Below are 25938 nucleotides of genomic sequence, written 5' to 3'. Positions count from 1 at the left end.
CGCTAACCAGAAAAAATCATTCAAACCCGTTACAGCACAGTGTTTTCAAATAGTTTAAATGGTCCTGAACGGAATAGAAGAATCTATCGCATAACGGGCCTCCGAATATAGTAGCAGTGGACCACTAATGCCCTCAGGTAAGAACCTAGGTATGTTCAACTATAAAAGTAAAAAACGAATTAATAAATTATAGAGAGACACTTTCCTTAGTCCTTGAGAATATGTCAAGTTTCCTCTTGATGTATTCCTGTGTAGTCGATTGGACTACTTCAGCCAGCATTCGATTACTCTTAGGAAGTAGGACGTGTGCCTACAGTCCGTTCTGTTGTGTTGTGTCTCCAGTTCGTGGGTGTTGCTCTCAAGATTCGTGCTAAGACTAAACTTAGGCAAATGGTTAGGAGGTGCGCTGAAGTGTTAAGAATACTGTGAGTTATCAGGTCACCTTTAAGACGCCCGTAGTCTGATGGGTAAAGGTTCAGTGATTAGAAGTGCTCGTCATAAGACTTAAATTTAAGTCCCCAAACTAATTTCGTGTTTCTCCCCCGGACACGCTTCAGTCAATCCTTATCGTTTTGGAATGAAGGAGGAAACACTATGTTTCAATACTCAAAACGGGGTCGAATAAAACTGTTGAAGATTGGGTGCGAATTTCTGCTGGCAAACTGGCTGAAAATGCGTTTCAACGTTACAAGTTCATGGTTTGCTCTAGAGGCGTTTTTGTTGCAGCCAATACAAGACTTCAGATCATAGGGTACCAACACTCCTAGATTCTTTACAACTAGTGAAACCTCTAGTGGGGAGCTTACTAAGTTCCGTGCATGGTGTTCAACATGACTGAGATGGACTGCTTTGAACTTTGGAGTTTTAAATGTAAATCCGTTGTTGTTCGCCCAAATGCATAATCCAATCAGATCCCCCCGAAGTGCCAGTCTATCTTCTTGGTTGCCAACGTCTCTCTAGAATTTCACATCATCAGCGAAATGTAATAAATCTGACAATACCTGCTGTGGTAAGCCGTTTATGTAAATTAAGAAAAGAGGCCCTAATACTGAACCCTAGAGGACCTCACTAGGACACTCCATAGACTGAGTAAAAGGGAAGTTAACCTTAACCTTAAAAAGTTAATTATTTGGATTTGAAGTCAGTCAATAACTGGTGACTTGATATCTAACGGTTTGAGCTTAATGATGAGGTATATATGATTGGCCCTACTGAAAGCCTATAAGAAGTCTAGGTTTATGATAATGACCTCCCACTTGCGATCAAGGATGGTTGTCCATCTGTCCACTGAGGTCAGCAAGTTGTTTATACAAGAGTAACCTTTTCCGGAATCGTGACGTTGGTGTGGATGGCAGTTTATATTTAGTAAGTAGTCACACAGACCATCCCACATCAGGGACTCCATAGTTTTTGACGGTATTGAGAGGAATGTTAACGGCCTATAGCTTGAAGGTTCGCTGCGACAACCTCCTTTGAAAATTAGGTTATTGTGAGCCGGCTTCCGAATTTCTGGTGACGTGCCTCAGCTTAGCGGATGTGGGAACATCACGCCAGGCGGTGTAGTCAAGATTAGAGCTGCTTTCCTCAGTATAGTAGAATGGACCATAACTGGACAAGGAGACGTGTTTGTAGAATTATGGTCCACTTCGGTATTAGTACTACTATAATGGTAGATCCAACCCCAAAGTTGTAGATTTGTCATGGTATGACCGCTTAATCTATAAGACCCTATGTGGAATTCGTATCATTATCTATACTGACTCGTCCTACGTTAAAATCAGTAAAATAACATCTAACACTTTTGAAGAACACATTTGGGCTAGGGATAGAACAATATATTTGATGTGAATAGAGTTAAGTTACAGAATGGCCACACCTGAAAAGCCGAGCCGTGCCATACCAATCAGTTGTTCCCACACTCACCATTTCTGACCTTGTCAAAGTTTTACATGTCGAAAGTAAATCTTTTCAGTAATTATATGCTAGGCTTCAAACATCGTGCGGTTAGGAATCAATATCATTATACTGCTCTCCCACCAGAATCAACGTGACGTTGGTTCGATACTAAATAGAGTGATATTGCCGTGCGCGAAAAATTGCCAGAAGAATAATAAGGATCTGCCAGATGTTGACAGACTGGAAGACAAATGTAAAAGAAGGCGGCAGCAACTGGTCGGGAAATGCATGTTGTTGTTCAAAAATTGTTTATCTTAACTCTGAACAGGCAACTCCACCCCTCATTCCCGTTTTCTGTTTTATATATTCCTATCAGACTATAATTATTATCAATACTGAGGTCACCCAACTCATCTTTTTTGTTAGGTGAACTCACGGTGTTCATATATGGGCAGTTAATGCTTTCAATTTAAAGCACGTGAGCTTCCTGCTCCTGTTTGTCTGAATGGGCCTTATGCGAATGGACAAGCAACCAACCTACACACGATTTTCGGAGTTGACAACCCCTGTTCCGTCCACGTTTTTCCATGATTTTGACAGTCCACAAGTGGAATAGTCAGCTTTATCTTGCTTTCCTGCTTGGTCCGTGTATCATATGGCCTATCCAAATGCATGTGGAGTTCAGTTGGTAACCGACGTCTGTTAACATGAAATGCTTCAAGAGTGGCAGTCGCCATATGAAAGGATGGGAAGGATATCATCATAAAGAATGGATCTCTTTCGAAATCCTAGGCAAGATTCAAGAAAAGAAAAATAAGAAGACAGCAATTAACAACAGCCAAACACGAGCAGAGAAAGTCAAGGCACAAGCAGACTACGCAGAAGCAAACAGACAAGTGAAGAAAAGCATTAAAGCCGACAAGCAGAAATACATAGGAGTACTAGCAACGACGGCGGATAAAGCTGCAAGAGAAGAAAATGTGAGATAACTATATGATACAACGAGGAAACAGGTAGGGAAACATAGTAAGCCAGGGAGACCGGTCAAGAACAAAGAAGGCAAGCCAATCACAGAGAGCCAATAACAGAGGAAGAGATGAGTAGAACACTTTGAAGAACTCTTGAATAGGCCAGCTCCGCTGAATCCACCGGACATCGAAGCAGCACACACAGACCTTCCTATTGATGTCACTCCACCAGCGATCGAGGAAATCAAGATGGCTATCAAATAAATCAAGAGTGGCGAGACAGCAGCAGGAACTGTTAATATACTAGCTGAAGCACTGAAGTTAGATATAGAAGTAACTGCAAACATTTTCCATGTTCTACTCAGGAATATTCGGGAGGAAGAACAAGTGACAACGGACTGGAGAGAAAAAAATCTCATCACGATACCAAAGAAAGAAGATCTAAGCAAATGTGAGAACTACAGAGGAATCACACTGTTGTTAGTACCAGGAAACATTTTCAACCGAGTGTTGCTGTTACTCTGATCCTCTAACAGCTACACTAGACGTGCACCATGTATTTGGGCAAGACATGACACCACAGTGCATCTCGATTACAGACATAAATAAAACCAGTCACAAACTGTTTGAGTCGACAACATTCGGCTGCTCACCCAAAGACGTCACATGTTGTGAGCAGGTTTTAGACAATGCGGCTGACCTGCAAAGCGGGCACCCACTTAGTGATTCTAGATACTATCAAAGTCAAGTTACACTATACAACTCTTTGATCCTCCCTGATTCGACATATACACCACCTCATTCTCTTTATCCCTCTCCCCCTCGACAGTGCTACTATGGGGCCTCCAAATGTGGAGGGCGACAGTCCCACCATTTCGAGACCATCCTTTATATACTCCGACCTAATAGGACGTGACACATCTTGCTCTCCACCGATAACTGTTCCTAGTCTTGAAGTCTCCTTGACCGAACCTCCTGACCATTCCTCAAATACTCTACCTATCCATTCAACCCACTGGACCCCACCTGTCATTCCTAAACATAAGTCTTTCGCCAAACTGCCCTCCGACTACCTTTCTTCTATTAGCCATATTGGTAATAAACCAAACGAAATGAATATAGAGCCACTACTCATACCTCTTCCCCTTCTCCTCATGAAAAAACAGACAATCCACTGGTTTTACATCACACCTTTTTATTAGACAAACGTCCACCTCACCTGAAACTTATATTAATCAGTGCTCGATCTGTTCAAAATAAGATGACTCATCTATGCACCCTGTTACTTTTAAACAGCCCTTCACTTGCTTTGATAACGGAAATTTGTTTGTCCTCCGATGTCACAGACTCATACCTTCAAATAGACAGTTATGAGCTCTTTCGCTGTGATCGAGTCACCAAGAAGGGTGGCGGTTGTCTTGTATACGCACCAAGAAATATGAGGACGAAATCTATGTTGACCATATCTTCAGCAAACTACCAAATTCTATGTGGCTTACTGTAGGCACACAGCGCTCGTAGTCACGACAATTCTGATATTCGAGTAAGACCTGATATATCTCTTGAAGATAGAATAAAAAGGAAGACGGCACTAGCTGAACTAGAAACCCGTCGACAAAACGGTGAGGATAATCTCCGATTAGTGGGTTTCCGAATAGTCAGACCTTGAAGCGAATGCTACCAAGGCCTGTGTGGATAGTTTGTTCTCCCTAGGAGTTTTATATGCCAACGCTCGCAGTCTAAGACATAAATTCTATGAACTAGGGGTACTAATGTACAAATTAAGGCCACTCATTGTAGCTGTGACGGAAGCATCATGGCTTTAGGATAGGTTATTCATGTCTCATCAACTCATTAGTAGCTCATGAAATCTGGTGCGCTCTTAAGGACCAAAAGTTACCTGTAGACTTAGCCCACATTGACTTCAGCAAAGCTTTTGACCAAGTTTCTCACAATCGAATGTTATATAATTTAAGAAAAGTCAGGGTCGGAGACCATCTATTGATATGGATAAAAGAATTCCTAATTGGACACCAACAAAGAGTACAGGTGAACTCCAAGATGTCTAGCTGTAAAACTGTGCTTAGCGGAGTGCCTTGGAATACAGTGTTAGGGTCAGCGTTGTTCCTCTTGTATGTAAATGATCTTCCTAGCCTCCTATCATCATCGGTCTTTTTATATACTGACGATGTTGAGATGTAGAGAGTGGTGAACAATAAAGGTGACAGTTTGGAGCTTAAAAATGACCGGAAGAAATTATCTGAGTGGTCTAAAAATTAGAATTTATTGATAAGTGCTTCCAAATACATCGTGATGCATATTGGTCATCAAGGTACGGATACATACGTAATGAGTAACATTGAGCTACCTGTTGTCCAGAAACACAGTGACTTGGGAATCATCGTTATCCAAGACTTTAAAACTACTGTACTCTGCCATGCGATAACCGTCAAAGGTCTTAGAACCTTATGATCAATGCGTAGGGCCTTTAGTCATGTCGACGCTATAACTTTTCCGACTTTGTACATCGTATTCGCGTTTCCTAAGCCTCAGTACTGCATAGGAGCGGCCAGCCTATTCCTAGAAAAAGACAGTGAGCTTTTTGAAAAGGTTCAGAGAACAGTAACTAAGCTGATTCTCGGAATAGCGAAGCTCTCGTGTGATGCTCGACTGGCTAAGCTAAAACTATTCATGTTGTCATATCAAAGAACTAGATGTTACTTGATTGCAGTTTTCAAATTGCTTAGTGATAAATTTGCACTTGATATGTCCTCATTTTTCTTGTCTGAGTCATTAATTCTTGGAACCTGTTGCCCGAGGCAGTGGTGTCATCATCTTCAATTTCCTCATTCAAGAAACGACAAGACACACTCAGAAACTTACTAGAAAAAGAATAACATAGGTCATAGGCCTTCTAACCTCACTACACTAATGTGAAATTTGTTGTTTGAATTCATCAACAAGAGTTACGTTAGGCGAATTAGCGGATTTTCGAAAACCCTGACTGTATGATGTTTCGTCATTTGTCATATTTTAAGAAGACTATTAGATTAAGTTCTGAAAGTAATCCAGTCGTTTGTTCTTTTCACTTACTCCAAGGCGCAGTTAGGTGTCTACATCATGCGCGAGTCAGAGTAGCGAATCCAGTTGTTGATTTGGATGGGGATGAAATGACCCATATAATCTGGGATAAAATCAAGTCCACTGTAACTAAAAATGATATTTATCGGATAAATGGTAGCTTATATTTCCGTTCGTAGACGTCGATTGTAAATATTTTGACTTGGGACTTCCCAATCGTGACCGAACCAATGATCAAGTGACAATTGATGCAGCACATGCTATTAAACAATATAATGTGGGGATCAAGTGTGCAACCATAACTCCTGATGAGCAACGTGTAAAAGGTTTGTAATTTCGGTTCACCAGTGATCTTCAGAGTTTAATTTGAAGAAGATGTGGCTGTCTCCAAATGGAACTATTCGTAATATCCTTGGTGGTACTGTTTTTCGCGAACCTATTTTATGTGCCAACGTCCCTCGACTTGTTCCTGGATGGACGAAACCGATTGTTGTTGGCCGTCATGCCCATGGGGACCAAGTAACCTAACTTCTTTAAATGCAAATAAGCGTTATAATTGTTAGCCGAAGGTTAAATATTGTAAAAGACTTCCGTTTATTAAGATTAGAAGTATACGACGGTGCAACACTTAGGCCTAACTTTATAATTGACTTTGCTTTGCCCTAGTTGTTTTCGCTTTAGTCTTTATTCATGTATTCACTCCTTGTCTTCCCGGAGGTCTTGATCTTTAACTTTATCTTATTCTTTTTATATCTTTTTTTCACAAATGCTTTTTTCTCGAATCACTGTCTGAACTTATCTTTGCTGCTACCACTGACACTACTGCTAGTGTGCTGACCGACATAGTTTGGCAGCCTAGACCGACTCCTGTGCTGCATTTTATGTGGCTTGTAACCGACTGTCTTATTATATGGCGTCTCGTCTACAATTTTTATGGTAACTTATTATTTAAATCAATGGAAATCCGTCTCTTATAGTAGTAGCATTTTCGCCAACAATCATTTATAATAAAATTACTGTATTATTTCATTACTCATTTTCATGTGCGCCATGTGACTAACACTCCCGTTGTCTTCATACATTATTGTTATTGAAAACCTAAGGTACTCGAATAAAAAACCTTTATGGGTTTCTTTTTCCTCTCGTGACACCATGTTCTAAGTCGTCTGTGGGTGGGTTCTTCAGGCAATGACAATAATCAGTTTCTACTACAATCAAAAGGGCTATTATTCAAAAGTGAACTTCCCTTCGTTAGCTGATGTCAGTAGTCGCAGTTTCATTGCCTTGTCGTAGTTTCTGTCCATGATTTGCGTAATCATATCCTGCATAATGCATTCTGTTTTTAATAACATAGTGTCGCTTGTTACTTCGTCAAACATGATTTTTTATAACATTTTGCGGAGATTGTTTAGTCGCCTTCAGTGCCGGATAGTTGCTAGTTTTTGAATATTACTTCATACCTTCTCTATTTACCGTTGCTAGAGCACACTTGATGTCATAATTCAAACTAAACCTGCCTGTTCACTATCCCAACTTGTAACAATACTAGTAAAATAGATAGGTTTGTAAAGTTTCAGTTTGAGTCTGGAAAGAACAAGAGGTTAAGTGGCCTGTGTTAGTCGTGACAAAGGTGGTCTCCCAGTTGACCCAACTTTCGAGTGAATTGATGGACGGAGCTTCAATTATGTATTGAGCTAATGAATTCCATTCGTTGATGATACGACGGGAAAGTCGATAGTCAGCTGACAAGTCCTTTGTTTTTAGAGTGTCCTCGTAAATTTTTTTTGGAAGAGGAGAAAACTGAGGGCATATCGGATGCTAATGTATCATTAAGTAATTGAAAAACTAATCAAGTCACCTTCGGTCCTTCTATGTGACAAAAAAGTAGGTTTAGTTTAGCCAGTCTGTCGTTATGCAAGAGCTTTTCTATTCCAGGGATCAATTTAGTTGAGGTTCTTTGAACTTCTTCCAACAACTCACTTTATTTTTAGACCATGACCACCTGCTTGTATTCGATACTTGAATTTAAGACTTACGGACACTGTATACGAAGTCGAAAAGATTTTAGCATCGACATGGCTGAAGGCTTCACGTATAGGTCATGGGGCTCTGAAACTTTTTCTGGCTATCACACGGCAGTGTGTAGTTTTTAAGTCTTGGCTAGCGATGAGTTTTAGGTCGTGTCTGGATAACAGCAAGCTCTGTGTTATTCACCGTGTATTTATCTGTATTTTGGTGACCCATATACATCATAATGAAATTGAAAGCATTTATCTTTAACTGCCACACTCTAGACCATCCAGATAATTTCTCCAGGTCATTTTGCAGTTCCAAACTATTACCACTTTATCACTTTCCATATCTTGATATCGTAAACATACAACAAAACCTCTAGTGATAAGAGACAAGGAAAGTTATATACGAACAGGAGGAACAACATTGGCCCCCAAACTGTGCCCCGAGATACCCCGCTAAGCGAAATTTTCCAGCTAGACAGCTCGTAGTTAACCCGTACACAAATAACTCGTCTCTAATCACAATATTACTTAACTTAGACGACAGCTGGTTGTGAAAACCTTTGTCAAAAGCTTTGCTGAGATCAATGTGGGCTAAATCTATAGGTAAGTTTTGGTCTTTGAGAGCGCCCCCAAATGCTCTGGTACGGTCGAGAGTGAGGAGAGTCCTCTCCCTCTCGAAATGCTCTCACATGGCCACGCGTATATAGCCTATGCCAGTAGAGTCCTACTCACTACCTTCTCGCGACAGGGTTGTTGTTTACGAAATTGAGAGGACAAAAAGCGAATGTCCTGTGCTTTAACCGGGTAGATCGGCACGGAAAGTCCACCTAGGGGAGTTGGAAAATCCTCATTCCAAACCAATGGTGCACATGGGTTCCAGTATCCTGAGGGAACAAATGGCGTATGAATCAGTCATTGGTCACTGGCTACCATGGGACTGCATCTCCTTATGATGCTCCAATGCTTTGTGGATTAGACCTTTAGGTCAAAGGCTCGGGGTGTGCCCCCATAGGAAAACCACCTGCTTCAGTTTGGGTACCTGGGCAGTATCACAGCCCTCATACAAATCAAATGAGATTAGTGTGGCTTATATATATATGGTGCCCCCTTGTATATTTGTGTTTAAATAAATAAAAGCTACTAATAAGTTAGTGAGACATGAATAACCTATCCTAAAGCCATAATGCTTCTCAAAAAGAATACGCTTTTCATCCAGATACTTAAACGACTTTCGAATAATCTTTTCTAAAATGTTAACAACCACGCTAGTTAGGCTTACGGTTCGATACATCTCAGGTTTATGTTTCGTACCCGTTTTGAAGACAGGACTTACTGTAGCAACCTCTCAGTTTTTCGGGTTACAGATACATTATAATATATGCTTAATGAATTCACGATAAAATTTTCCAATTACTTTAGTAATCTAGGATGAATTCCATCGAGTCCCATGGATATACTTATATCAGGCTTGTTTAGCCGACCAAGGACATCGAGTTCTTTAATGGTCACAGTGTCCAAAGTGTGTATGGACGGGTTTGTATAAACTGAAGAGGAGGGCATCCCTACGGTATATCCAAGTTAATAAAAAATCCGAAAGTTTACAATTGACTGATCACTTAGCAGTGACTAGTGTCTTATTTTTCAAATCCTTAGTGTCGATCGAATTTTAATGATCAAGTTGCAATGTGGGAACTAGTCTAGGTAACTCGACTAGCTCCATAAAGATTAGAAAATTAGGTGTTTTGTGAATTTTTCATATGCACCATTGTTATAATTGTAAAACCCGAATAGCGTATGTAGTCCAGGTTTTTCAGTGTTATTACCGGTTTACATACGTATATGTATGAGCTTGGGATCTGAGTAACCATGTGCCGCTAAATGAAATTCTTCCTTAACTGTAGCTTTTATCAACTCATGATTTCCTCACTAAGTTATCTTCTTTAACCTTTACTTTTTTCACTTATTTGTTTCCTGCCTTTGCAATATCACACTGTTCTATTTCAAAAATCTCGGTACCTATGATATACGCCTTTTAGCGAGGAATAGTGTTTTTACTATGTATTATTTTGTCACTTGATACTTGTCCACAAAATTTTGGCGCATTCATAAAAGATGTCTTGCTTTTGCTTGCTTTCTCCACATTTGGCACGGGTGGGATTTATACGAAAGAGCAACTACACTGCTTATCCATGAATTGTTTTATAATTGATGTTGTATGGTATTGTAGATCGTGAGAATTCATACGGATATATGCTGTTTATCCTACGTTTTTTTCCTCACTTATCTGTCTTATTTTCTCACTTATGTAATGGTTACTGATTAACTTCATTTCTTTTTCACGTTTTCCAGTGTCTTAATTATTATCCTGTATGAGTATTATATAATCAATGATCCATATGTTTCAATTTGTTTTTACAAGTACAAAGCTACAGATATGGTCATTAAAGAACAAGGTGTTTTGGAACTTGTATTTACACCCAAATCGTCAGGACTTGAAAAACGTGTGAAAGTTTTTGAATTCAACGGAGGTGGAATAGGCCTTAGTATGTACAATACAGATGAGGTATGTTCCAATCCTATTTTGGTTTACATATATTCAGTAAGTCATTTCAGCTTAGGTGGTGAGTTTGTGCTGTCAAGTTTATCTTTAGTTTAGAAACAATTCGTCTGTTGCAAACAAATAAAACATGGTCAGTTATAGTTAGAAAGTCTGTTGCAGTCTCAGTTCAAGGATTGATAGACCGACTTTATATTAAATCCCTACAACACATTTGTCATATTCAACAAAAAGTGTGATATGAAAATAATCTTTTTTCCATATATACCACCGATCATTCAAGTTAACATTATTTCACTTCAAAATTCCATTTCTCGATGATTGACTGATCAAAAATGGTGGGATAGTTAAGAGATTATGTGTCGAAAATCAAATGGTGTGAATCATTGATTAAATTCCTAGGTCATATACCGTTAACGAATATATCATAACTATGTCAAAAGTAAATAATTATAACAAATGGTTACTTAAAAGTTTTGATTTGATCCTGATTCGAACGATCCAGACTTCACAAATTCATAGTTCCAAGGTGATTTCGAATATAATAACTCCTCATTTATGTCTATCCAATGTCGAACACTTACAAAGCTATTGGTTTCGGGGAATATTTACAGCTACACTATGTTTTGGTTTGGTCGCCCCTAGATTTCTTCGAGCCTACTGCTGCACAAGAAAATATCGCCTGACGAGGTAGGCTGTGGTTGGGCATACATAGCACGTCCCAACCACCTCAGTTGATGAAGATATACTACGTCATCAATCGACTTCCCATCTTCACCTAATACTTTATTCCTAACCGATACATTACTTACTCCGTGGTCCCAAACTACATGAACAATATTTCATAAACACGTATGATTAGACACCAGTAACCTACGAATATCCCCTGTTCTTTGGCCATGTTTCTTATCCACAAAGTACGACGGAGCGAAATGCTGCGCGGTGAACTCGTCCTCTGGTCGGCAGACAGATATCTCGCTCATTCCACAAGTGACAAAGGTTGGAAGAAGCCAATCAAGTCTTCTGAATCCGTGCCGAAATTTTGTTAGACACCTGTCTATCAGGACTGATAACGACTCCCAAATGAAGAGGGCAATACACTGAACTACTTGACTACCGATCATTAGTTCAAGCGCTGACACGCCTAGTAGATGGTCAGAAGTTTGCTTGAGAGCAAAGAGTGGATTAGTAATTATTGTATATTTAAAAGTGATAATCAATTCACGAAATGTATATACATCAGAAGAGCGGCAATTATAATATACTAGACTTTTACAATCAGTACTGAAAGGCGTAAAAATCAGATTGAATTCAAAAGAAGAGAAGCGCTAATGAAATTGAATTACAAATTGGGCATATCTCCATATCTACAAACTTGAATTTAAGTGAAATGTTGTGTATTATGCGTTTAAAATCCCTGTTGAATCGGTTGATTCAAAAGACATTTTGTGTTTCAAACCACCTTATAACCAGCCATAGTCATTTGTTTTTTTGGATAAAGCAAAAGTTACCACAGCTGAAAGTTTTGAAGTGTGCTTTCCAAGTTTCTGTATGAAACCCTATTCTTCACATGCGAGCTTATCTGCTTACATCGTGTAGTGAAGAGTAACAAAGTATGTAGTATAATCATGATATTTAACTTCGAATCCTTTTGTTTCTACCACCCACATGATCTGTCCAACAATTCTTAGAGGTCTACACTCAAACCTGTTTCATATTGCAGAAGCTTTAATTACCCATAGTTTAAGGCATAAGTTGTATACAGAATATTTAATAGTGTATATCTATATATCTAATTTTGTCATACTTAACCTTTGCATAATCTTCATACATTTTTCCTTTTAATTTCATTGCAAAAAATGTTTCCACTCATATTGTTAAATTATTATTCACATTACGATTGATTTTACTCTTGGTTTCTTTTTTTAGATTACTAATTAAATATTTTAATAGTTGAGATCATGAATCAATTAAAGTGAGACCATGATCTCAACTACTAAAATTACTATAATATCCATAAAGTCATTCAGTTACAACGTAAGACCAGGCACATATATGCATCGGTCCAAGTTACCATACCTTGTTAGCACAACAAGATGAACACCAAATTCATAGAATTAATTAATTTAGTGGTGGTAATATATAAAAGGAAGACTGTATATAAGGATATAGTACTGGAAAGAAGACAGATATGAAGCAATTTTAATCTCGAGGTTTAAGGGAAGATAAAGAGTGTGTACACCTACGCCATTGTGATTGGTTCTGAGCCATGTCACTTAGTTCCCAACCATTGGTTACGATAGTCGCGCGGACCTCAACCAAATAGTCTGTATCTGCCAACATGGCTCAGACTAGAAGTTAGTGACTTCAAGTACTGATGCCACATTTTGGTTTGGCCACCCCTAACTTCCTTCCCACCACCCCCAACACTAGTCAGCATAGCGTGTCGTGGTAATTGGTGTTCAGGCATACGTAACAACAGTTGGCCCAACCATCTTAGTCGATGAAGATTCATAACCTCACTATTACTTACCCGGTGATCCCAGTATATCCATAAAAACCCTTTCTGATTAAATATTTCCCATATTTCATAGAATTTTCCATAGTTATTTGCCCATTTAGTTAAGTTATACATAGCTTACACCATAATGATGGTTTATTAGATGTACAAATTTCCTTTATCTTGATAATTTTGTAATATTAAAGTTCTTTTATTTATTTAGAGTATTTATGGTTTTGCACGTAGCTGTTTTGAATATGCGCTAAATAAAAATTGGCCTTTATATTTAAGTACTAAAAATACTATCCTGAAACAATATGATGGTAGATTCAAAGATATATTTCAAGAGGTATATAACCAGTAAGAAACTTAGATTTTTTAATCCATTTTTTCATTTATTAATATACCTTCTTCAAGTATTTTATAAATGTATTCTACAATTGAAGTCATGCTTATCATGTTGTGTTTATTATCAGAAGGGGTTTTGTGGAGATTTAGTATTTTCATAGTTGAAAGCGTGAGTCAATAGAAGCTAGACCATCAGGGAAAACCTGGAAGCACTGGACGGCCGTTTCTTCCTATTGTGGGACTCCTCAGCAGTGCGTATCCACGACCTCGCCTCGCGAGATTCGAACAAAGGACCTACCAGTCTCGCGCCATGTTTTGTTTATTATTTAGTTCTAACACAGTCTATAACACGATAAAGGACAGAAAAACGCGCTACACTAAATATAATAACGTTACTTCAGTGCATTTGGTCAGTCAGTCAGTCAGTCACAACGTAGAACTTCATACGTACGTACATCAGTTTGAGTTGCTATACCACATTAACACAGAGATGCAGTTGTCGATTCAATTCCCATAGTGATAGAATTAGTAAGAGTATAAGCATTAATGTGAAAGATTAGGGTTTGAAGATGTTATTGAAAGAGTCTAATCCAGTGAAATAAATTTAAAAAGAGAAAAAAGAAAGGGACATGAAGGATTCAGAAGATTAGGACTTGGGAGAACACTAAGAGTGGATGCACCTTCGCCATTGTAAATGATTTTGAGCCATGTCATTCAAGGTCTCTAACCATCGATTGCTATTATCTCTCGGATCCCAACCAGGTAGTTTACACCTACCAACATGGCTCAGTTCACTTGTCAGTGATTTCATGGATTTGTACCACGCTTTGGTCTGGCCGCCCCTAGCTTTCTTCCAATCTACTCCTACACCATAAAGCATTGCACGTCGGGGCAGTCGGTGTTTGGGCATACGTAACACGTGTCCCAGCCATCTCAACTGATGAAGTTTCGCTACTTCATCAATCGATTTGTCATTCTTACCTAGTACCCGTTTCCTAACAACTGCATTACTTACCCGGTGGTATATAACTAGTAGGGGAATCCAAGATGCTCATTCTGTCCTATATGAGACTTGTTTGCTAAATGTCCTTGCATACTAGTGTTGATTTTCATATTGGGACTCGAACTCAGCGCCTACCGCTTTTAATATACGTATAGCAATAGAAAGTGATTGATTCCAGTTCTGAATATCAACAACGGAAACTTTTAAACCTTTTATAATGAGACCCTACTGTTAGAAAAACAAAAGTAGGAAGCCAGCAATGGTAGTAACAATATTAAAAGCAATATGAAACATTAAAAACATAAATTTCAAACAAATGCTCAACTGATTTTGTTCAGCTTAAAGATAGGTCTTACGGTTTGCCAGCAATACGACATAAGTCTATAGTCATATGTGGCAAAATCTACTGGGTCGCAAAATTTTTTGGATCCTGACTAGGAAGCTGTAAACTGCCACTTAGCGCTAATCTAGCAAACTGTTTTTCTTTTTATGACTTACAGAAGGAAGGAGTGTTCTATATTTCTTCCAATGAGTAAATTGTCTAATAAGGAAATGGTTATTTTCCTTTAACTCTCCATCTTATTCATTCATTCTTTTCTATCATTTCTGCGGAATTATTTTGTATAGTTTACGTTTGAAGATTGGGTAAGCGATCACCAAGCTCACTACTGAGTTATTTACCTAACGAAGAAGTATCGTTCAGCGGTTTGGTAATCATGCCCATATGCATTTTGCAGTATTTAAATCTTTCTCGCTTATAGTAAAACCCTTTTCAACAATTAGGCCGTTCTATATAGTTGAGATCATGAGTCAATCGAAGCTAGACCACCATGGAAAACATGGAAGGACTGGATGGCCGTTTCGTCCTACTGTGGGACTTCTCAACAGTGCGCATCCACGACCCCGCCTCGCGAGTTTCGAACCCAGGACCTATCAGTCTCGCGCGCGAGCACTTAACCAATAGACCACTGAGTCTTCCGGCATCCAACGGTGTTAATGTCTAACTTCAACTAATCCACTAAATTGAGCAACCATTCACCAATGTCTTCAGTGAGTCGATATCTCTCAATTGACCTGGTTCATCGAAAAAAATTCCTAGGTAGATGTCCAGTGCACTACTATCATTTTTTTGTATATCTATCTTATTAGGGATTATCAAACGAAGTTTGAAAATAATAAAATCTGGTATGAACATCGATTAATTGATGATATGGTGGCACAAACACTTAAATCAGATGGCGGTTTTGTTTGGGCTTGTAAAAATTATGATGGTGATGTTCAAAGTGATGTCATTGCTCAGGGTAATTTCAATCTTCTTAACTATGATTTTTAGAGTACAAGTAAGATAATTGATTTCTATATGATCTATACTGATTTACAGTTTACATGTTTTCAATCACAGAATACATGAAAATCAGTAACTGATGTACCTTTATTGTTTAAGCTCAAAATATCCTTAAATTTGATTAGATTTGAAATTGGCAAAATACTAATTAATTTATTTATTTAAACACATAAATATTGGTACAAGGAAGCACCAAATACATATGCACCGCAGAAATCTCATTTAGTTTGTGTGAGGGCTGTGATACTGCCCAGGTGACCAAACTGAAGCAGGTGGTTTTGTTAGAGGGCCACATCCGGAACCTTTGACCTAAATGTCTGATCCACAAGGCAGTGGAGCATCGTAAGGAAATGCAGTCCCACGGTAGCCAGTGACCAACGATTGATTTGTACGCTATTTGTTCCCTCAGGATACCCATGTGCACGATTGGTTTGAAATGAGGGTTTTCCAACTCCTCTAGGTGGACTTTCCATGTCCTCCAACCCGATTAAAGCACCGGACACTCGCTTTTCGTCCTCTCAATTTCGTAAACAACAACCCCGCTGAGAGAAGGTAGTGAGTTGGACGTCCCTGGTAGTGGCTGTATACGCGTGGCCATGTGAGAGGTTTTTGAGGAGAGCTGACTCTCACCACCCTCGACCGTACCAGGGCATTTGAGGGCAGGCAAAATATTAAAGTCACAATTAGATCCGAATCAATAGATATTTTGGAATAATTGTCCTAATGCTTTACCAAATAAGCTATGAAATCTGATTGTCGGAAGGTCTAGCATTTTATTATGATCAACGAACTAGTTCAATCTGTACGTCACCGGTTTGGTCTAGTTATCACTTATTACTTGCATTCTGACATGACTCGGAATTTTGAAAAGTCTCCATTAACCTATTTTAAAATTTGGATTTTCGCTTGTCATTTAATTACTTATTTATTGTTATTATTATTTAAACACATAAATATTGGTACAAAAGGGCACCGAATACATATAGTCCACATAAGTCACTTGATTTGTGTGTGGGCTGTGATACTGTCCGGGTGCCCGGACTGAAACAGGTGGTACTGACCTAGTGGTCTGCAGGTTAAGTGTTCGCGCGCAAGGCCGAAAGTTCTGGCCACAATTTCTAGTCGTGAGGCCATGAATGCGTGCTTCCGAGGAGTTCCATTTCAAAACGAAAAAGCCGTCTAGTTTTTTCGGGTTTTTAATGATTGTGTCCATTATTTTACTAAAGTTCAACAATCTCTATAGTTGAGTCAAGATAAAGTCTTCAGTGTGTGGCGATGTATATTGAGACATATCTAATTCGTTTTCGGTAGTTTAAATCTGTATCCAAGTGAAAAATCAATATGAGTTGTGAATCAGCTAAAAAACACACATTTTTAATGGGATATTTATAAATGAAATGATGGGACAAAATGGTATCTGTTATTGAGAAATTTTATTCACTGAACAACTCGCTCAAGCATTCATTAAATGATCAGTTGCAATGCATTACCACTACATTAATCGAATATTAATAACTTTGCTACTTAGTAAGTAAGCGGATAGTTGTGATAATTGGTAACTTATCATTTGGTTGGTTAGATTCTTCTTTTACACGTCTAGTGTGTATTGTGGTCTTGAGATTAAGTACAGCATCTTCTGAATACGAATGATTTGGAAGATTTATCTATTATAAAAAGAGTTCTATGCACAGTTGTAGATAGACCGAATGATAAAAGCTCTACAACACTTCAACTTTCATAATCCGTATATGGTTAAAAGAGAGAGAAGGCTTGTAGGGAAGATGTTTTAGTAAAAACCCCAGAATATTCATTAACATTTAAGTTAATGAGCTTATACATCGATTAATTAGAGTGATTATTAATCGTGGAGTTTATGGAATAAGCACTTGTCGTTTGAACGCAAGATCATGATGAGTTAATAAATACAGCGAGAATCCATTAAAAATTAAATAAACTAACTCTGTAGTCAATGAATTAATACGAATGATTTTTCATAGTTGAAAGCGTGAGTCAATTGAAGCTAGACAACCATGGAAAACCTGGAAGCACTGGACGGCCGTTTCGTCCTATTATGGGACTCCTCAATGGCAGTGCTCATTCACGATCCCGCCTTGCGAGATTCGAACCCAGGACCTATCAGTCTCGTGCGCGAGCGCTTAACCGAATGAAATGCACTGAAAGTCAATGAACAAAACAAACTTGGAATCACTATGTGTATTTGAAAGTTTATTTCCTCGTAAATGTATTATTTAGCAATGTAGCATTTCTAATAGCGTAATATTCATCAGAAATATTGATTCTCAACCCTTTCAATCGAGTCCTTAATATATAAATCCTTTAACTTTTCTTGTACTCAGTTTCGGCTACTTGTTGAGCAAAACAAGCTGCAATTGATAAAGAAGCCATTAATTTTAAGTATTACAATACTTGCTAAATCAGTTAAACTGTGCCACCTTTTTAATAATAACAAAGTGTCTATTACTAAACTTGTAATTTGCTTTTAATATCCCATCTCTGTTGATGAGCAAGTTTTTACTCTTCTAAGTCAGTCAGTCAGCTACTACGTAGGACCAGGCACATATATGCATTGGACCAAGTTGCCATACCTCGTTAGCACAACAAGATGAACACCGGATTCCTAGAAGTAGTTAATTTAGTGGTGGTAGTATATAAAAGATAGGTTGTATATAAGGATATAGTATAGGGAGGAAGAACGTTATGAAGCAATTTTAATCTTACAGTTTAAGGGAAGATAAAGAGTGTATACACCTACGCCATTATGATCGATTCTGAGCCATATCACCTAGAGTCTCCAACCATTTATTACGATAGTCACGCGAACCCCAACCAAGTAGTCTGCATCTGCCAACATGGCTCAGACTAGAAGTTAGTGACTTCAAGCACTGATGCCACGTTTTGGTTTGGCCGCCCCTAACTCTTTTCCAACTATCCCCTACACTAGTCAGCATAGCGTGTCGTGGTAATCGGTGTTCAGGCATACATAACAACACTTGGCCCAACCATCTCACAACCTCATCAACTGATTTACCATCATTCCCTAATACCCTGTGTCTAACCTCATTATTACTTACCTGGTGATCCCAGCAGATGCGAGCAATATTTCTAAGGCATCTGTGGTCAAAAACTAGTAACTTGCGAGTATCTTCTACTCTTAATGGCCATGTTTCACAGCCGTAAAGTAGAACAGAACGGACTGCTGCGCAGTATACTCGTCCCTTAATTGATAGATGGATATCTCGTCTTCGCCATAGGTGAGGTAAGTTGGCAAAAGCCAAACGAGCTTTTAGAATCCGTGCAGGGATTTCGTCAGGCACCAACCCATTAGGGCTGGTCAGACTTCCAAGATAAGTGATGTTGTTGATGCGTTCGACCACTTCACTCCCTATCCTTAGTTCAGGTAGTTTAAAAGAAAAGTTATAACTACTATGGTTTCGATTCTACACTCATGTAGTTGTTTTGTAAATTTTTCTGTGTAATCCTCTCAGTGTTCTTATATTTAACCTACTGGGGCACTTCTAATCTTTTCTCTATTGAGTTTTTTGATATCATTTCCGTTTAACTATACTTTTTTACATGAATTAGGAAATTTGTAATGACAATTTTATCAATCTAAAATGAATCTCAAATTGTATATAATACTTGTTTAATATAAAATTGTATATTTTTAAAGGTTATGGATCATTAGGTCTTATGACATCTGTATTAATGTGTCCTGATGGTAAAACTATTGAATCTGAAGCAGCTCATGGAACTGTTACACGTCATTACAGAGAACATCAAAAAGGTTTACCAACTAGTACAAATCCAATTGCATGTATATTTGCATGGACTAGAGGTTTAGAACATAGAGGTAAATTAGATGGAAATAATCAATTAATTAGGTGAGTTTTATTGATTTATGTAAATCTCTGTTATGTTTTTATTGATCAATAATAATGTAGTGACTTATTAAAATTATTGATTTGTTAATTGTGTGATGGTTTATTGATTAATGTATATTTTCGAACAATGTGATGTGGCTGAGGTTGGAGAGAATACAGTTATATGGTTGTGCCAAGATAATACTGTAAGTAAGCTGACGAACTCTAAAGCAATGGATCCGTGTTATACATTAGGAATTTCAAAATTAAACCACTGTTTTGAGGACTATAAGAAGGAATAGTTAGAGTGCCGATCATTAGATGAAATGATAGAGTATAATCAAGAGATAGCTGTTCACGATATCAAAGTAGTGATACAAGGCCGGGATTAACTGTCACTGAAAAGTTTGGGAACACATGTTTTTGCGTTCTATCAGGCACATATATGCATCGGTCCAAGTTGCCTTACCTCATCAGCACAACAAGATGAACACCAAATTCATAGAAGCAGATACTTGTGGCCTGCCTGAATGCCCTGTTTATATATGACGCGACGATGCCGCCAATTGGAGAGGAGTAAATTATCAATCAGATCAATGACACACGAAACCCACACGAGCAGTCTAGGGTACTTGTCAGTCCTGCTATCTGCCTAGCCCAGCCAGTTAAGTCCAGAACACCAATAACAGCCTCTGTGGTATGAATCATTATATTTCAAACATACTGAGTTTATATACCAAACAAACGGACCACACCGTACCATAAAATAGAAAATAACATTTGTACAAGATTTAGCTAAATGTGGCTGTGAATAGGGGGAACACTAATTAGTAGACTGTGTATAACTCAGGAGTAGTAAATCGTACAGTAGTAGTCTATGAGTCAAAATAAAGCTCATAATAAGAAGGATATGAATATGAATAGTTGAGTTACTTAACAACTATACAATAGGAAATTTATGTATCATATTGGTCCATAATTAGTCCTCAAAGTTACCTCAAATAATGCGAATAGTTGACAACAGCTTTCTTCAGATTAAAACCAATTTTTGGCCATTACTTAGTCTTCTTACAGTTGTTGCTAGTGTAATTCCGATCCCTCAACATCACTTAGTGTTTCGAATGGAATTGATTAAATGCTCCAGATAGACAATTGGTTGGTTGATTGAATAAAGCTGTATTGGCTGAGTCATTTGTTCCATATTAATCTCTGATTATTAAAAAATCAATCGAATAGTTCTACCACAAAATTTCATGATAATCAAATATAAACTGACCTTTTTGTATTTTACGTGTTTTCAATTTTATTCCAAGTTAAAACTTTTAAACTATTCTTTTTAAGGGGGTTTTCTGTGGAGATTTTTAGTAATTTTTATATATAGTTGAAATCATGAGTCAATTGAAACTAGACCACGGTGGAAATCCTGGAAGCACTGAACGGCCATTTCGTCCTTTTGTGGGACTCCTCAGTGGCAGTGCGCATCCACGATCCCGCCTCTCTATATTCCAACCCAGGACCTATCAATCTCGCGCCAGAGAACTTGACCGATAGACCACTGAGCCGGCTGGCATCCAACGGTGTTAATGTCTAACTTCAACCAATCCACCAAGTTGAGCAATCATTTCACCAGTGTCTTCAGTGAGTTGATATCTCTCAACAGACCTGGTTGAACTCCACTAGTTACTGCTTCTCACTATAACTCCAGGAAATACCTCATGGAGCTAGTCACTAGTGAGTATATGATAAGGGAAGTTTTCTGTGGAGATTTTTAGTAATTTTTTATATATATATAGTTAAAATCATAAATAAATTGAATCTAGATCACCGTGAAAAACCTTTTTAAAATTGTATTTATTTAATTTTTTCTTTTCTTTTTGCATTCTATTGGTAGATTCTGTCATAATCTAGAAAAAGCTTGCATCGATACTGTAGAATCAGGTAAAATGACAAAAGATTTAGCTATTTGTATTCATGGAAATAAGAATGTTAAACCAGAGCATTATTTAACAACTATGGATTTTCTAGATGCAATTGTTGATCAACTTAAACAAATAAATATGAAATAGTTTCCCTTTGATGTTTAATGTAAACATGTAAACATTACTCTTGATTGATTAATACTTTTGATAAGGTTGTACTTGGTTATTGTTTTTTTTTAATTCATCATTTATAAAAAGTTTGCTTTTTGGTTGTGAGGGGTGGTATTCAAAATCCGATACCAGTACACGGTATGCTACGTGCTAACGTTTAAACGGACTACTTGGACGAGAATACAAGAGTGATCGAGGAAGTGTATGGGATTACCGAACGAAATGGATAGATACTCATTTTGTATATATACCATTCTAATCCTTAGGAAACTAATCCATTACTTAGCGAATGAAATGCACTCGCCCTTTGTTACGTCCTTGAATCTGTCTACCAACTTTCGTGCAGAGGATAACTTGTCTAATGTAGATTAAGACCTTAACGCCATAGGCTGACTGGCTTAACCTTGAGACTAGTATGCGTGAGTTCGAAGTGGGAGTAGAAAGACGAAAACTATTCTATTACCTGATTAGCTGACAAGCACGCGAGAGAGGGAGAAGACAAGATAACTGGAACACCAATCGCTTTATCTCAATCCCTATCTGGCACCCGAATTCAGATTAGTGTTTAAAGATACATAAATAAATAGATGACTAACCTGACCACAACGTACAACAATTAGGAAAATACAATGATGTCCAAAACTGGAGGATTAGAGTAGAAAATAAAGTACAAAAGGTTGCGTCTAAATTACAATAGCTTTGGAACAGAAAAGGCTATGGCAGTGAATCATACATCAAAAGAAAGCTTATGATTTGTAGAATAGACTAAGGGCAAAAGTAAATGTTACAGTTTTACAAGCTTTGAATTAAATGAAATAACGTCCCCAAAAATAGCTTCGGTAGTTTGTTAAGGTTTCTTGTTTCGCGGTTCATATCACCCTTTAGGTCACTTCTGATTGGCTCTTTATATCACTTTCTGTATTCTGTTGATCGATGAATATCATTAAGCAGCCCCAACACATTGATTTTCTTGTGTTGTTTAAAATGTGAAATGATCTTTCAAGCTTTACTTTAACACGTGTAGTTTCTTAAACTTTTGATTACATGTTCTGTTTATTTCTTTATACTTAACTTATGTGCCAGGGATTTTAGTTGATGTGAATTGTAAGAAATCGGGTCAGTGTATTTTGTGCCCAAGATCTTATGTTGTTTACAACTAACATATAAACTGTTTAGGTTTCACCATCATTTAGTTGCTGGTTTTTATCACTGCCCCCAAATGCCCTGGTACGGCCGAGAGTGGGGATAGTTCGCTTTCCCTCTCGAAATGCTCTCACATGGCAACGCGTATATAGCCTCTGCCAGGGAAGTCTTACTCACTGCCTTCTCGTGGCATTACTGTTGTTTACGAAATTGAGAGGACGAAAAGTGAATGTCCGGTGCTTTAACCGGGTTGGTGGACACGGAAAGTTCACCTAGGGGAGTTGGAAAACCCTGATTCCATACCAATGGTGCACATGGTCTCCAGTATCCTGAGGGAAAAAATGGCGTACGAATGAATTGTTGTTGACCGGCTACCATGGGGCTGTATCACCTCACGATGCTCCACTGCCTTGTGGGTCAGACCTTTAGGTCGAAGGCTCCGGGTGCGGCCCCCTAAGAAAACCATCTGGTTCAGTTTGGGCACCTCGGTAGTGTCTCAGCCCTCACACAAATCAAATGAGATTTGTGTGGCGCAAATATATCTGGTGCCCCTTTATACCAATATTTATGTGTTTAAATAAATAAATATCACTGAATCTGTTTTTTTGTAGTTTAGTAGCTTCCGTTATACACCAAGCGATTTTGAATGATCATTTGTAACTTAGTAAAACTAATATTGAGAAGATATTTGAGAAATTTCCTCAGATTTCTCAAAATTAGCCAGCAGGATTTTTTCAGACTGAGTATCGAACTTCGATCAGTGTATTGGAAAATTATATGTCTGTAAGTTAACTAATTAGTTCATTTAGCTTATTTCCAATATTAAGGAGGAAGAATGTTTATGTAATATCTGAGAGAATGAATTTGAAAGTAAATCCAACATTTCCGCTGGCAATCTGGTCCAAGCTTTTTCAAATAATTATAATCTAAATCATCAGATTTAAATAAGTACATGGTTTCCTCGTTAACTGTATGCTGAATAGGTCATTCAGTCAACGTTAACAATTCATTCTCTGAGGTTTTAAAGGTACATTCTTCTCCTCAGGTAGAAGTTTGTGCTGATGATGTCGTTCAGAAGGACGATGAAAGCTCCACGACCAAACCATCCAGCTCAGAGAACAAACCTACATCAAAATCACCCACCTGAGCTACAAATCTTCTCTACCATCTCAAAATCATACGAGCGTAGTCCTCCTTAATGTCTTACATCAATTCGTCGCCCAATTCAATCAAATTTAGACGAAAGTTCTCATATATTTAAATAATCGATACAAAGGTGAACAATTACTTACCTGTCTGATATTATAGAGAAATGCTATGAATTATTTCTTTGTTTGACTGTGCCAGTCTCCACTTTAGACATACCTTGACCTTGATTAGATTTTCTTTTAACCTATGTCTGAAACAAATAATAATGACATGTAAATATAATAGCATGTAAAATGATAGTTGCCATATTTACAAATTATTATCCAATAAAGTACGCTTTCAGAGTTGGATGGAGAATGCTGGTGAGCGGCCTATGCTCCTCGACGAGAGGTAACAGGCGTAAGTAAGTAAGTAAAGTACGCTTTGATGTTAAAAAGATTAGATACACAAAGGATTTACATATTACCTCAAAGACTTGACTTAAACTCATGTGGTAATCGGATCATTGTTATTCTTACTGAAATATTCCAGTACATCATGGAAGACTGGTAGTGATATACTGGATCAATCAAACATAGACCAAAAGATAAGCGTAATCTAATCGCCAAGATTTGACTCTATTTTTTAGGGAAAGAGATGAACATCATTGATTGGAAATGTAACTTTTTTTCTACAGAAGGAAGATATGCATTCATGAATGAGTGTACATATATTCTGGACTCAGTTTTACTTACACCTGTTACCCCTCGTGGAGGAGCATCGACCGCACACCAGCAATATACATTCCACCACATAGGGTCGCAATCCTTTTCATATTTGTTTCTATTTCCCGACGTAATGTGTTCTTTGACCTTCCTCTTTTCCGCTTCCCTTCCGGATTCCAAGTTAGGGATTGTCTTGTAATGCACATTGGTGATTTCCTTAATGTATGTCCTATCCACTTCCAAAGTCTTTTCCTAATTTCCTCTTCAGCTGAAAGCTGGTTCGTCCTCTCCCATAAAACGCTGTTGCTGATAGTATCCGGCCAGTGAATGTTGTTTATTTTGCATAAACAACTGTTTATAAATACTTGTACCTTCTTGACGATGGATGTTGTAGTTCTCCACGTTTCATCTCCGTACAGTAGAACTGTCTTGACCTTCGTATTGAAGATGGTGACTTTGATATTGGTTGACAGTTATTTTGAGTTGCATATGTTCTTCAGTTGTAGGAATGCAGCCGTTGCTTTGCCAATCCTCTCATTTACATCTGCATCCGATCCTCCTTTCTTAGTCAGTAAATCTTCCTTCTCATTATCGATTTTCTCAGTTAAATAACTGGTTTGGCCTCGAGTATATAAAGTCAGTGTTATATCTTGTGGCCGAGTAGATGCCTTGCTAACGTATGATGTGATAAGACCGCCAATCAGAAAACAGCGAATTATCGATTGGAACAGTGACACGAAAACTGTACGAGCAGTCTAGAGTGCTTATCTATCCTGCTTTCTACCTAGCCCAGCCAGTTAAGTCCAGAACACCAATAACAGCCTTCGTGGTATGAATCCTTGTATTTCAAACATACTGAGTTTGTATATCAAACAGACTGACCGCATCGTACCAATAAAACAGAAAATAACATTTGTACAAGATTCAGTCAAATGTGGCTATGAATAGGGGGAGCAGTAATTAATAAACTGGGTATAACTCAAGAATGATAAATCGTACAATAATAGTCCAAGGGTCAAAATAAAGCTCACAATGAAAGGAACATGAATATAAGTAGTTTAATTATATGGCAAATATACGGTAAAAATTATATGCATAATATTGGTCCATAAATGGATCCCAAAAATGCCATTCACTATTGTTATAGGGACATAACACCCCCCTTTTTAAAAACAATCCGGAGTTGATATCCGAATTTTAAATTTCTCAAATATATCCCCCCCCCACGAAATAGCGTCGGATCCTCATATTCACA

The 25938-nt window shown here is 38.0% G+C and overlaps 1 protein-coding gene across 1 annotated transcript; it reads left to right on the top strand.

Moving 5' to 3' along the window:
• Positions 1-5875: 5875 nt before the first annotated feature.
• Positions 5876-21663, top strand: Smp_163050 (NADP-specific isocitrate dehydrogenase,putative; the record flags this gene model as incomplete). Its single annotated transcript, XM_018791844.1, has 8 exons — positions 5876-6070; positions 6106-6271; positions 6304-6464; positions 10383-10526; positions 13244-13380; positions 15521-15672; positions 19408-19618; positions 21489-21663. The coding sequence occupies 8 exons, from the start codon at positions 5876-5878 to the stop codon at positions 21661-21663; spliced, it is 1341 nt and encodes a 446-aa protein (XP_018645065.1).
• Positions 21664-25938: the final 4275 nt, after the last annotated feature.

The sequence above is a fragment of the Schistosoma mansoni genome, assembly GCF_000237925.1.
Source record: "Schistosoma mansoni, WGS project CABG00000000 data, chromosome 1 unplaced supercontig 0071, strain Puerto Rico, whole genome shotgun sequence".
Lineage (NCBI taxonomy): Eukaryota > Metazoa > Platyhelminthes > Trematoda > Strigeidida > Schistosomatidae > Schistosoma > Schistosoma mansoni.
Note: the sequence above shows the minus strand (reverse complement) of the source record. Positions and strands in the feature narration are given on the sequence as shown.